We start from the raw sequence: 13106 nt of genomic DNA on the forward strand, positions 1-13106 counted from the left end.
CGCAAATCCGGCAGCACGCACGCACGGACGCGGTTTCCGTCGCGGCCACGCCTCCCCACCGCCCGCCGACACGTGGGCCCGGCCCCACTTCGTGCCCCTCAAGGAAGCCGCCCAACCGACGTACGCCGCCTCCGCTCCCCTCCCCTCCCCTCCGCTCCCCGCCCGTATAAATTTCCGCCGCCATCCGCAGCCGATCCGCCCGCAACCTCCCATGGATCGAATCCCCAGCCCCCAAAACCCTAGCCAGCACCCAGCCGAGCGAGCCATCGCCATGGACTCCTCCGACGAGGAGTGGGTCGTCCTCGACCCCGACAACCCCGCCGAGTCCTCGGACGACGACCGCGGCGTCCTCGCGCTCCCCGCCTCCACCTCCCCCCTCGCCCTCTCCTCCTCCGACGACGAGGACGGCGACGACGACGACGGCCTGCAGTCGGCGGGCGAGGAGGACGAGGAGGAGGACCCGTTCGAGGTGGACGAGGACGGCGACGACGACGGCCTGGAGTCGGCGGGCTCGGAGGACGAGGAGGAGGACCCGTTCGAGGTGGACGAGGACGAGGACGCGTCGCCGGCGCGGCTCACGCGGCCGCTCTCGGGCATGTTCCACCACACGCCCCTCGACTCGGTCGCCTACGCGGCCTTCGACCCCGTGCGCAGCGCCAAGCAGCTCATCCCGGACCCGGCCTTCTCCGCCTTCCCGGAGCGGGTCTCGGTGCTCGCCTCGGCGCGCGGCCTCGTCTGCCTCCGCGGCTGCGCCACGGGATTCTACTACGTCGCCAACCCGCTCACCTTCCGCCGCGTGCGCCTCCCCTACCACAACCGCGACCACCGCCTCGACGCCGACCCCGCCGTCGTCATCGCCTTCGAGGACGACGACGACGACGACGACGACGACGCCGGCTTCCGCCACTACCACGTCGTCGTCACCTACCAGGTCCACGACGGCGTCTGGGCCGTCGAGTCCTTCTCCACCCGCACCTGGGACTGGCGCGTCGGGGACGACATCTGCGCGCCCGAGACGGTCGTCGCCCAGTCCGGGGTCGGCGCGCGGGGCCGCGCCTTCTTCCGCACCACCATCGGCCACATCCTCTGCTACACGCCGGAGACGGGCTGCGTCGACCTCATCCCCGCGCCCCATGAGGTCGAGGGCCGCAAGGACTGGGAGATCGGCGAGATGGAGGGCAACTTCTGCGTCGCCTGCGTCGACAAGGACGCCAAGGAGGTGGCCGTGCTCTACATGGTGCCCGGCGACGCCGCCGACCAGGTCACCTGGGCCTGGGCCGGCCAGTTCCACGCCAACAAGATGGGCTACCACGACAGGATGACCCTGCTCCGCTCCCAGGGCGCCGCCGAGGTGGTCATGTGGGATCCTCTCGAGCAGCTCGTGCTCGCCGCCGACTTCGATGGCAGGGTCACCCGCTCCATCGGCCCCCTCTCCGGCGGGATGTACTACTCGGATTTCATCCCCTACGTCAACTCATACGCCGACATCTACAGGTACTGCTCAGATCCAGCCTCCTCTACTCTGTTCTGCCGCTTGCATTATTGTTATTGGACCTGTTAGATCGGTTTAATTCAGAGACTTTGATGTTTCTGAATCTGATGTGAAAGCATGTCCACATCTGTAGAACTGTGCTGACTAGTAGTAGATCGATGGTGATATCAGCATGCATATTGACCTTTGCACGACTAATTTTTCAATTGTGGATATATATTGTCAGTCTCGAGTCTGCACTTCTGTTGGTTTCTGATGTGAAGCACCTATGCATGACTTAACTGTTTACTGATACAATTTCCTGAATGTTGAGAACCCTCTTTATGTGAGTACTCCCTCCGTAAATTAATATAAGAGCGTTTAGAACACTAAAATAGTGATCTAAATGCTTTTATATTAGTTTACAGAGGGAGTAGATGGTAATTGTCAGTCTCTGCACTTCTGTATGTTTTTTATGTGAAACACTTGATAATTTCTTTGGTAGACAAGCAAGGAAATGTGGATTAACTTTACTGAAATTTGAGCTTTTCTTAACTAATAAAGAACTCCCCTCTGTATGTGAAACACCTACGCATGACTAATTCTGCACAGCAACATGTCAGTTCTGTTCAATTCTTATTTCTGAATGTTTCTGATGTGAAAGCATATCTAAATCAGTAGGACTCTGCATGACTAAATGCTGGTCGGTGGTGATATCTGCATTCGTACTGTTTGGTGGTGTTGACTGTTTTCTGTAGTTATCTGAATTGCATGTTTATTTGGATCCAATAGACCTTTTCAGGACTAACTTAAGTTTGGGTTTATATTATTGCCGCAACCTTCCTGGAAGGCTCGAGTGAGCCTGCATGCCCATTGATGTGTACCTCTTGTCAGTTGGACCATCTTCTTTAGCTTTCTGATGTGAAATCTTAACTGAACCCTTAGAACTTTGCATGAATAGTAGATCGATGGTGATATCCACATACATATTGACTAGATATGTGTTGACTGTTCCTGTTGTTTCCTGATATGCAAGTTTCTTTGGATCCATAGAACCTCTGCAGAGCTAATTTTTCATGTTTCTGATGCGAACCTTAATTTGTATTGTTGCGTTCCTGTTGTCATTTGGAAATGGCTTGTTTAGGTTTCTGATGTGCAAGTTTATTTGGATCCATTGCACCTTTGCGTTACTAATTATTAAGCTGATGCAATTTGTTTGGTGGGCTTTCGTGGAAATGTGCATCAACTTTCCTGAAAGTTAAGCTTGTCTTGACTCTTGACTAGGTGTAATTAATAACTGGACGCGCTTGATGACTAGATGGTGATGCTAGCATGCACATTGACTAGACGTGTTGACGTATACTTACTGTCAATTGGATCATGCTTCTTTAGGTTTCATTGGTCAGCCTGTCAATTTTCTTGTGGGATGTGGGTGTCGATGCGTACTTTGATATCAATTTGATCATTCTTCTTTAGGTTTCATTGGTTGGCCTGTTATTTTGTTTGCTGCCGTCGCTGTCTAGTAGAACTGGCTGATTAGGTTTCTGTTTAACCTCAGAATGCTTTCAGTTCTGTATTGTCAGGGATATGGACTATACTGTTTAGTTTATACACTAGTTACCCAGAAAGTTGGTCTTCCTCCTAGCAAGAATATATTGGATAATACATGATGGACAGTACTACTTGTCTATTTACAATTAGACTGCTATCTTTAAATTGATTTAACAGGGGGGGCTGTGGTATCATTAGGGGGCTGTGCTGTTGTATTATGCCTATAAAAACACTTGTTTGGTCAGTTAAACAGGGCATTGAAAATTGACAGTGCATTTTGTTGTCTAGTGAACCTAAGCAATTTCATACGCTTACAAAGTCGATGCTTTATTCCTGATGTTTAACTTGTAAGCTGTTACCTAATGTTGACAGATACCTGATTCTTCTTTTGCTGAATTTATACAAGTTTGTCAATGTAGGGATTCGGAAAGTTGACAATGTTATTTTCTGTAATTTTCAGCGAGGAGGGGGTGGGATCTGTGTTCAAGACGAATGATGAAGCCGTGACATTCAAAGTTCCACAAGCGTCTGTCAAAGCAGAAATTGATTCCAACTAAATCTGTAAGCATCAGCACAGCACTAGTTGCATCCCTCTGTTCTTTGTTTTTCTCTCGCACAATGGCATCATCCTCTGCTCCATGCTGACCTGTGTCCTCTCTCTTGTGTTGTGTCTCTCAGGTACTCCCTCCGTCCGAAAATACTTGTCATCAAAATGGATAAAAAGAGATGTATCTCGAACTGAAATACGTCTAGATACATCCCTTTTTATCCATTTTGATGACAAGTATTTCCGGACGGAGGGAGTACCAAAGAAAGGAAAGGATTTGTTGATGATGGAGAAGGATTAATGAAGCTTCCAGATGTGTGCAGCATAAGGGAGAGCTATATAGATAGATAGAAGAAGCATCATTCTTTGGATGGCAGTTTTTGCCTGCCTGCTTTGCTACATATAAGCATTCTCGTGCAGTTTCTCTGGTCATGCAAAACTACGCGTTTTTTTTTTCTAAGGGACGAAGCTACTAGGTGTTTTTGTCTGCCATGTACATACATAGTTGGTTAGATGCAGACTCTGCCCCCGTCTGTCGTGGAACATGATCTTAATTGCTAAATCAGAAACTATCATCTGGTGTCCTTTTGACACCATTTTAGCAAATTTCTGGATGCCTTCTTGAATGTTTACCGTCGTTCGTGCATGGTCTCACATTATAAATTTCAGATCATGTTCATGCATTTGTGTTGTTTAGATTCAGTTACTCTGCTTGCACTCCCTGTTCGCATCTTGTCTGAATTTTCAGTAAGCAATGTTGTTTGGATTCAGTTACTAAGACTGAATAGTCTTTGAAGCTTCTATCCCCTGTGTTAATCAAACGAGTTCAAAATTTAAATATTCTTGAATTCAGAAAAACACAACCAAACAAGCATACCTATCTACAGAATATCGAGTTCAAAACTATCATCTAGCTTTCCATGAATCAGCTCCTGCAACCATAATCCCACACTTCCCTCGCCCTCGAGATTGTTCCCTGCGCAATCTGTTCATGTTGGCATGTTCCAATACCCACTGAAGAAGCCCTGTGCCTGTACTGCTTCATTCTTGCTTGGACCCAAACTAAATACATAATTTTTTGCAAAACACTTTACTCCATTCTGACGGCATTGAAAATTCAGAAATGGGGTGCAGATAGTAATTTCTATGACAATTCAGATGCAACACATGGTTACGACTCAACTAGTATTTGGTCCACCGTCACCATTAGCCTATCATGCCAAACTAGCTTACATAAATAACAATGCTATTGTTAATACTTTCTGAACTACAAACACCATAAGGGAAAGAAGAAAGGATTTTGTTGTTGAATGACTTCTTAAGAAAAGCACAGAGCAGTACTACCAAGGAAACCTTTAAAACTTCTCCCCAGCAATTTCACCAAGCGTTTTTCCATCTCATCGGCCAAACAACAAACATGGCAGCATGAAACTATTTATTTTTTCCTAATAAAAAAGGGAGGGGTACTGCAATTGTCAGTTCCTTCATATGAAAAACACGACAAAAATACCTTCAGTTTTTTCAGTTCCTTCATATGGAAAACACGACACAACACCTTCACTTTATACTTTATACCCTGGTAGTATAAAGTTGAGTCACTTATTTTGGGACGGGGGGAGTACGTAAGCATAGGCGGAGGTACGTTCCGCTACAGTCTTCAGTTTTTTTTTCCGAACCATGATAGTTATCAGTTTACAGTTTGCACATTCGCATGCAGAAAAAGGCAATGCATACACAAGAAGAAAATAAGAGAAAGAACAACTCATTACAGATCCAACCGGAACAGCTTCGGGACAGGATTATTATTATTATTATTATTATTATTATTATTATTATTATTATTATTATTATTATTATTATTATTACTTCTACTAGTACTACTACTGAGGATTCTCAATACACAAGTTAGGTGCCTGGTTAAAACCATGGCTTAATTTGGTAGAACTCAATTACCCATCAGTACCGAGTACGTACCGTCAGTACCAAACCCAACATGCGGCGGCAGTCACTACGAGAAGCTAGCAAGCCGCCATCGAGAGTTATACAATAATGTATTTATAAATCTGCTTATACGTTCAAATGATTAGTTCAAACTGAACCAAATCATTACGGAGCTGATTCACTATAGAGCAGGGCGGATCGGGCACTGCCCTGCATCCCTAGGCACCGGGCAACCTCCATGGATGGAGCCAAGAACCAATAAATGGGATGAAATATAATTTTGACCATTTTATATGAAAACTTGAAGGGCATGTAATGAATTTTCTCAATCTTGGAGGTCGGGAGGGGGGCATTGCCCCCCTAGCTTCGTCATTGGGAATCTTGTTAGGTTATATACTAAGCTATATCCAGGGTAGAAACATTCTAATATCATCGGCGGCATTACCATCGAAAAAAACATATAATACAACGGTCTACCTGACTATTTTGTAATTCAATACATATAAAAATGAAACGAAAGGGACAGTTTATCTCTCCCTTCCCTTTAAAAGCAATTTGAAGTAAAGTGCCCAACTCAAAGGAAGGGAGTACATCCCAATTCAGGCGTAGGACCATCGAGCATCAGTTGAGGCGGCACGCCGATGAAGCATTGAACCCTTTGACACAATAAAGGCGTGGAATTTGAGCTGGTCGCTAGCGACGTCTACGACGCTTATTGGCAACGATAGAAAAAGAAGCTTCACCTCAACTCCCTGAAAAGCATGCATGAATTTTGAACCGTTTTTATATGGGGGAAGGGTATGTATTGAATTTTCTCAATCTTGGTGGGGGGGGGGGGGGGGGGGGGGGGGGGGCATTGACCCCCTAGCTCCATCGTTGGGAAGCTTGTTAGGTTATATAACATGCTAGATCCAGGGTAGGAAATACTACTAATACCATCGGCTCCATTACCTTCGATAAAAGTATTGCCGGCAACGGGACGCTCCACAATCTCGATGGGGTGCAGCTTCTCATATTTATCTCGGTTGCAACCAGCTTCGCAGAATCATTCACTCATGGGGATGCAGCGACCTTGCATACCAATGCATGGTGTAGTATGCCAGTCTTTGGTATAACGCGCATGAGACACCGTGCCATGAACCGTATATCCCTCAGAGTTATACAAGAGAACACAGCGGGTTCAATGCAAACATATATTGCATCACATGATTCAAACAAGATTCAGAAGTTCCAAACGTTCAAACTTATGGTGCCGAAAGTCCGACGGCTTCCCTTGCCCATAGGACCAACAAGTTGACACGCGCCGGAGGACAGTCTAACCCTAGATTTGTCGCTAGGGGAGGACAGGGCTCTCTCTGAATTTAGTCCTGGTAACTTGTCCCGGACATGTTTTTGTTTGCTGAACTGGGAACTACCATCTGGCGCTGAGTCTGATATGCCAGTTTGGCGAATTCCAGTTTGTAGGAGTGCTAACTGAATTTCGGTGTGCTCTGCTTTCCTGTACTGCACATTCTGCCATCCTGAAATTCAGAATTTGTGATGCATATAGCCCTAGCCATCCAGAAATTCCCATGGAATTCAGAAGAACACGAAGCATGGTTACACGATTGAGATCCTTCACCATAACCATAATCCAAGCCATCCAAGAGAAAAGAGACTGCATACTTACTACATCTACCCTGGCTAACATGGAAGTAAATTCAGAAATGACAGTGCTTCCCATTGGAACACATAGCTACAGGTCGCCTCCAGCCAGCAGCTCTTTCACCATGAACCATCAGCACCTAGATAGATACGCCTGCCTTGCCTTCCGTCGAGGCTGGGCGTCAGACGCCGGTGGACCCGAAGCCGCCCTCGCCCCTGACGGTGGCGTCGAGGTCGTCCACCTCGGCGACGTCCGGCGTGGCGATCCTCTCGACGACCAGCTGCGCGACGCGGTCCCCGGGCTTGACGGCGAAGTCGGCGTCCGAGTGGTTGAAGAGGACGACGCCGACGGGGCCCCGGTAGTCGGCGTCCACCACGCCCGCGCCCACGTCGATCGAGTGCTTCCACGCCAGCCCCGACCGCGGCGCTGCAGCAGCAAGCATTTCATCAAACACGTCAAGGGCACGGCAGATGTGAGGCGGCGTGATCATGAAAGAGGATGGCGAGGAAAGGGGCGCGTACCGATGCGCGCGTAGGTGCCCTCCGGGACGGCGACGCTGAGGTCGGTGGCGACGAGCGCCTTGCCGCGCGCCGGCACCACGGCCTCCACCGCGCTGGAGAGGTCGTAGCCGGCCGCCAGCGCGGAGCCGCGCGACGGCAGCACGGCGTTGGCCGACAGGCGCTTCACCTTGAGCAGCAGCGGCGCCGCCGCCTTGGGCTGCTCCTGGACGGGGTCGGCGGCGGCGGTGGCGCCGTTGGTGGCGGCCATCGTCGTCGCTGCGGCTGCGAGGGTTCTTGACGGGAGGAGCAGGAGGCGGCGGGAGATGGGGTTGGGGTGGGGCGCGAGGTGGAGGGGAGCGCGCCTGGTAAATAGGGGGAGCGGGGAGGGGAGGAGGCGGGAACGGGTGGCGCCAACGCCGAGCATTCCCGCCATTGGGGTTTTCGGCCTCCGCTCCTCTGCTTCGGGGTCGCAGGCGCAGCTTTGACTTTACCGACTCAAGTCAAAGCAGTTTTTTGTTTTCTTTATTATTTATTCCCCTGCAAGAAAGAAAGGCCCGGCGCCAGCTGCCGGGTGAGTTCCTCCGGCCTCGATCGTTGGTGTTGAGGGGTTTGCTGCATCCATGTTTTTAAGACTAGCCATAATGGTGAGTAACATACACATGTTCCTAGACTATATTATTATCTTCATAGTGGGTAATAACATAAGTGTGGTAACATGTAAAGCTTCATTTATTATGTTATAGACTCATATTGCATTGGGACATGTGATGTTACAGTAACTAGCTAAGTTACTATAACTACATCTCTCCTCATTAACTCACTGACACATAAGCAAATTTGCTGAGTTGGACTCAATGTTACTGCTGAAGTTACTTCCACTGTGGCTAGTCTAAGATCGTTTATCGTCTTTGGCTTCAGCGGCGGTGATTATAGTATTAAATAAAGAAAGATTCAGATCCTTCCATAACAAGGACAGTGGCCCTGGGAATAGATTTGAAAACTAGTCTGTTCAAGTACGGACAGTGTGGCGTCGACGGTATCTCGTGGTGGACTTGTGTCCTCGGGCTCCGTCATTGCGAGGGCGTTTGCTCCGTCGACGACACAGAGCTTAGGAGGGTAGTCCAGGGGCGAATGTAGATTGTGATGTACATTGACGACATTTGGAAAATGGTGGATCATGTGCTAGGTTTGTGGTTCATGGCTGGCATGTATGGTTTCCTCCTTGACGTCTTAGTTGTGTGGGAGTGTAAGATCTGGAGTTTGATGGTGTGTCCATGGTGTTGCCCTGGTATGGTTCGTTCAATTGCAATAGCTTCGCCTTTCGTGAGGCCCCTCCGCAAAACTGCATATTAGCGATGAGGCCACGTGGAGCTTTGCCTTTGACTGTACTATGATCTTTATGATTTAGTGAGACACATAGTACCATGCAAAAAAAAAGCCTTTGAATATATCATAAAAGTATAAAATTTGTCCCACATATATCTCAGAGTGATTTTCTACTCGGAAAATTGTGATGTGCGTCTTTTTAATAAAATATGTCAAAAATGTTATTAATGTGGATGGTTTAAATGAATACCATCTGTTTTAATCAAATCATGTTTGCATGTCTACGGACGTGTCCATGGACGGATTCTGTGTCCATTTTGCATGTCCAAGTTGGAAATGCCGTAAGCAAAAGAGAATTTCGACGGACGAATAGTTGGTGTTTTCTTTCTTTCTTAGGCCATAAAATGATATTCGGCCCATGGTGTCGCCGCAGTTACGAGGGTTCTTGGTGGGAATTGTAGGGGTGGGGCTTGGGGGGAAGGGGAATGGAAAAAAAAGATGTAACTCAATCGACCGAGCACTTCGCCTGCAAGTCTTGAGTGTGTACGTGGACGTTGGCCTCCACGTGTCGCTATCTCTTATCCCTTCTATAGATCCTTCCCACCACTTCGTCCCTAGCGCAAATACAATCTTCCTCATCCCTTCCTCCCTAGATGATCCTCATTTGCTCCGCTCTAGCCTTCCTTAGCTTTCTCCTTTCCTCAATGTCGGCATCAAAGCATCCATGTGTCCATACACCTGCATTCGTCAAAAGGACCGCACGATATGCATGCAACGAATACAATGAGCTGCAACCAACACGTCGACGAGCTGGAACCGCCCGTCAGGCGATGATGCGACGGGGAAGATGGGGATGCTGGCACTGCTCCTGACGATGCTAGAAATGGCAGTCGAGTATGCTGGGACCGACCCCGATGATGTTGGAACCGATAATTGAGGAAGCTGGTAAGGGTTCCGGTGATGCCGCGCCCGACACTCGGGGGTGCTGGAACCGGTCATCGGCGATACTACGGCCACGAGACGACACTACTGCGACTGGCTGAATCGTTCACGACAATGCTTCGACCTACGGTGATGGCGGTGACGCTTTTGCTACACCCATGGATGGTGATGGCTTCACCCATCTCCTTGAATGTCGTGTCAGTCCATGGTGTCGCTAGGTCGTGGTAGGGCATGTCGTGGTGCAGCAAATCTATGATGTCGAAGGTGCAACTGGCAATGATGAGGGGGCACCATGAGGCCGACCATGAGCTACATTGGCGCATACAGAATGGTGCGACCCAAGTCGGAGATGCCACAACTGTGTACAACGGGAGCTACACCACGTACGCCGGGGAGCTGCAATGAGTGACGCCGGGGCTGCTATGACAACTGAGGCTACAGAGGGCATGAGATGGTGGTGGTGTGGGGGGGGGGGGGAGGGCGATGCGTCGATGTGCGCGATGCCATGGGTCGACGAGATATGGAGGGGGAGGGGCAGGGCGAGGGAGGGGTTTTCCATGCGGTGGGAGGCCGGATTGTGCGAGGAGGGGTGTGATGAGGATGATGAACCGATAAAAATCCAACGCTTGCTGCCAGCCTAATCATGTGGTGTGAGAATCCACCGATTTGAGGCTACCGCCATTCGACCGACGACTAGCATCGCCAAGGGGAATGCTCGTGAGCATTCCAACCAATGTCTTTTTCTGGGTCTCCCCTCCTCTATTTCAGGATTTTTGCCCCGTTGCAACTTGCTCCAATTAAGATCATGTTAGTGTAAAAAAGGAAAAACAGGAAGGTGAAAAAAGGAAAAAACGCGCCAGGTAGGGGTCGAACCTACGACCTTCCGCTTAGGAAACGGACGCTCTATCCACTGAGCTACAGGCGCTGATATGTCCGATATATGGTGTAATGTTACTTACTAATGAGACTTTCTTTGTGCATTTTTCAATTATAAGTCGCGAATGGTTTTTTTTTTTTGCGAGAAGTAGCTAATGAACTTAACAGTTGTAACCATTTTTTCCGCGATATAACATTTTGTTTTAATTATCTGCACGTACACCCGACTGAAAGAAAGCATGGTTCTTACGTGACGGCTAACCACCTGCCAAATCTAAAATAGTTCAGTTGGAGTACAGATCGAAACCATCACATGAGACATGTGTTAAGTAATCCAAACTATTTCCAAACAAAAAAGGAGCACAGATTGAAACCGGAGCAGTAAGGTTGATACAAACAGGGACGGAGACAAGGGGGGACGAGGGGGGGCTAGACCCCCCCCAACGAAGTTGTTCTCCTCAATAGCGATTAGTTAGATCCGTTTATTAGCAGGCCTTTTGACTTGATTCGCCCCCCCTGTCCACTTGTCTCGTGTAACACCGTGAAACCCCTCGGGCAGCCCATGTACAAGAAACAACAGATCACAACCCAGCAAAAAAAAGGCCCACCATCGAGGTCAAAGAAAACAGAGCCCACCGGTCAAGGGCTTGCGACCAGGAGCACCAACGCAGTCTGCTACAATCCTGGCGATCGACACGATTTTATATCGCTCCAACAGAACGCACGCAGATTGCGGCTCGTGCGATCTTTCCATCTGTCGTCGCCTCCAATCTCCGCCTACCCGCAAGATTAGCTTCAGTCTCCAAGCGAAGATCATAGGGGGGTTGATCGAGATCCGCCACGGCTGATTACCTGCACGGTTAGTCCCTTACTTCATCTCCTGATCTTTAATCTGCTCTAATTTGTGTGGTTGTTCCATAAAAAACCTACGAACATGAGAAGTTAATTACAGTAGGAAATATTGGCTGTTGTGTGTAGATACGAAGAGGAAGAGAAGAATGGAAAACGTTTCCTAGGGCACTTGCTTCCAACCGTTCAAGCCTAGCAATCCCAATTGATCATTTCCTCAGCAACCATAAAGGAGATTAGGAGAAACACCACCACCATGAGCGACCACGGAGGAGATGATGCACGGAATCTGACATCCTCTTTGCGTGTATGGTACGTCCACTCTCATAATTAATATCAGCTTCAAATATCTGATTTTTGTGGGTTAAAACGAATGATTGTTAATTGATCGACATGAAAACTGAATTTGGAATCAATAGATAGATATTGTATTGTCTACCAAATTCGTAATGCAATCAATTTGGAAACTAAATTTGTCTTGCCAAAAATGCACATTTTAATAGTTTTTTGTAGTGTTCACACTAATGAAAACACTAGTTCAGGCTTAGGTTTTTGCAAGGAATTTTTTTTATGGTTAACCGATGCCCAACTGCCTATAAGAGCTCAAGTCTGCAACTCGCCCCCCCTATACAAAATTCCTGGCTCCGTCCCTGGATACAAAGCGGCCAATCTTTTGAAGACATTCTCCGTCAGCCTGATACATTCAGGGAGATACATAATCTGAATAAACACAATGGGTTCAGATCAAAGTGTGGGTTGAACTCACATTCCCCAAAAGAGACTCAGTATTCTGTTGTTATGTTCCCGGCGAAGCAAACCGGCGGCTGGACAATAGCACGGCGGGTGTGTTTTCATTCACCAAAAGAAGATTGTTCCACCGGCATCGTCTGACGAAACAGACGCTGCTTGCAACTAGCGGATGTTTCGAACTCTCGGATGAAACGATGAAATGCGATGTTATAGCCTGTGCGACATCTTTCTCCAGCTCTAGGTCGTGCGCTGTTTCAGCTAGCGGGTATTCTGCGTCCGGCGAATCTATTCGGAGCAAGAAAAACAATATTAGCCTAAAAAAATGTCAATTGTACAGGTCACTGTCTAGTTTTCAAGCTCCTTGCGGAAATAGTTTGTGTTTTAAATTTTAATAATGATTTGCTGGTTCAAGCGCTAAATAGTAAATGCTCACCATGATGTTTTGTTTTCCTCCCATATCTTACCATGGGGTGGAACTAGTACTATAGAAGAAATAACAATGGACCTTTGGCATCCTTATGCGTGGGGTAGGTGAGTATATATAGCGTAGGACTATGTATGGTATTTGTCAGCTAAGCACATAAATAGTGCTGAGCAAGTCATGCAAGTGCTGCTTTATCATCTCTTTATCATGCGGTGGGCACTGCAAATATGGTGTGACCATGCTACTTCCATTTTTCATTTACTCTTGCTAAATAAAGAAGATAT

General features: G+C 48.1%; 2 protein-coding genes, 1 long non-coding RNA gene and 1 other non-coding gene across 5 annotated transcripts; 2 read left to right on the forward strand and 2 right to left on the reverse strand.

Moving 5' to 3' along the window:
- Window positions 1–153: 153 nt before the first annotated feature.
- Window positions 154–4175, forward strand: LOC123110127 (uncharacterized). 2 transcript variants are annotated; one of them, XM_044530574.1, is made up of 3 exons: window positions 154–1494; window positions 3483–3583; window positions 3701–4175. In XM_044530574.1, the coding sequence occupies exons 1-2, from the start codon at window positions 212–214 to the stop codon at window positions 3577–3579; spliced, it is 1380 nt and encodes a 459-aa protein (XP_044386509.1). In that variant the 5' UTR covers window positions 154–211; the 3' UTR covers window positions 3580–3583; window positions 3701–4175. The 2 variants fall into 2 exon arrangements, with proteins under 2 accessions (XP_044386509.1, XP_044386510.1); XM_044530575.1 differs by lacking the exon at window positions 3701–4175 and having other exon boundaries at window positions 3483–3667.
- Window positions 4176–7068: 2893 nt separating this feature from the next.
- Window positions 7069–8103, reverse strand: LOC123115445 (deoxyuridine 5'-triphosphate nucleotidohydrolase). Its single transcript, XM_044536604.1, has 2 exons — window positions 7677–8103; window positions 7069–7581 (listed from the first exon to the last, which is right to left on the reverse strand). The coding sequence occupies exons 1-2, from the start codon at window positions 8086–8088 to the stop codon at window positions 7337–7339; spliced, it is 657 nt and encodes a 218-aa protein (XP_044392539.1). The 5' UTR covers window positions 8089–8103; the 3' UTR covers window positions 7069–7336.
- Window positions 8104–10775: 2672 nt separating this feature from the next.
- On the reverse strand, window positions 10776–10848 carry TRNAR-CCU (transfer RNA arginine (anticodon CCU)). Its single transcript has one exon. It is a non-coding gene; the product is annotated as a tRNA-Arg (tRNA).
- A 366-nt stretch (window positions 10849–11214) lies between these two features.
- LOC123115446 (uncharacterized) lies at window positions 11215–12301 on the forward strand. Its single transcript, XR_006456613.1, has 3 exons — window positions 11215–11658; window positions 11778–11960; window positions 12191–12301. It is a non-coding gene; the product is annotated as an uncharacterized lncRNA (long non-coding RNA).
- Window positions 12302–13106: the final 805 nt, after the last annotated feature.

Source organism: Triticum aestivum, chromosome 5B, assembly GCF_018294505.1.
Source record: "Triticum aestivum cultivar Chinese Spring chromosome 5B, IWGSC CS RefSeq v2.1, whole genome shotgun sequence".
Classification (NCBI taxonomy): domain Eukaryota; kingdom Viridiplantae; phylum Streptophyta; class Magnoliopsida; order Poales; family Poaceae; genus Triticum; species Triticum aestivum.

Bases quoted from the DNA above. Each gene is read 5' to 3' on its own strand.
- LOC123110127 (XM_044530574.1), top strand. From the start codon at position 212: ATGGATCGAATCCCCAGCCCCCAAAACCCTAGCCAGCACCCAGCCGAG. The intron at 1,495-3,482 runs GTACTGCTCAGA...TGTAATTTTCAG, and splicing joins TCATACGCCGACATCTACAG to CGAGGAGGGGGTGGGATCTG.
- LOC123115445 (XM_044536604.1), bottom strand. From the start codon at position 8,088: ATGGCGGGAATGCTCGGCGTTGGCGCCACCCGTTCCCGCCTCCTCCCC. The intron at 7,582-7,676 runs GTACGCGCCCCT...TTGCTGCTGCAG, and splicing joins GGGCACCTACGCGCGCATCG to CGCCGCGGTCGGGGCTGGCG.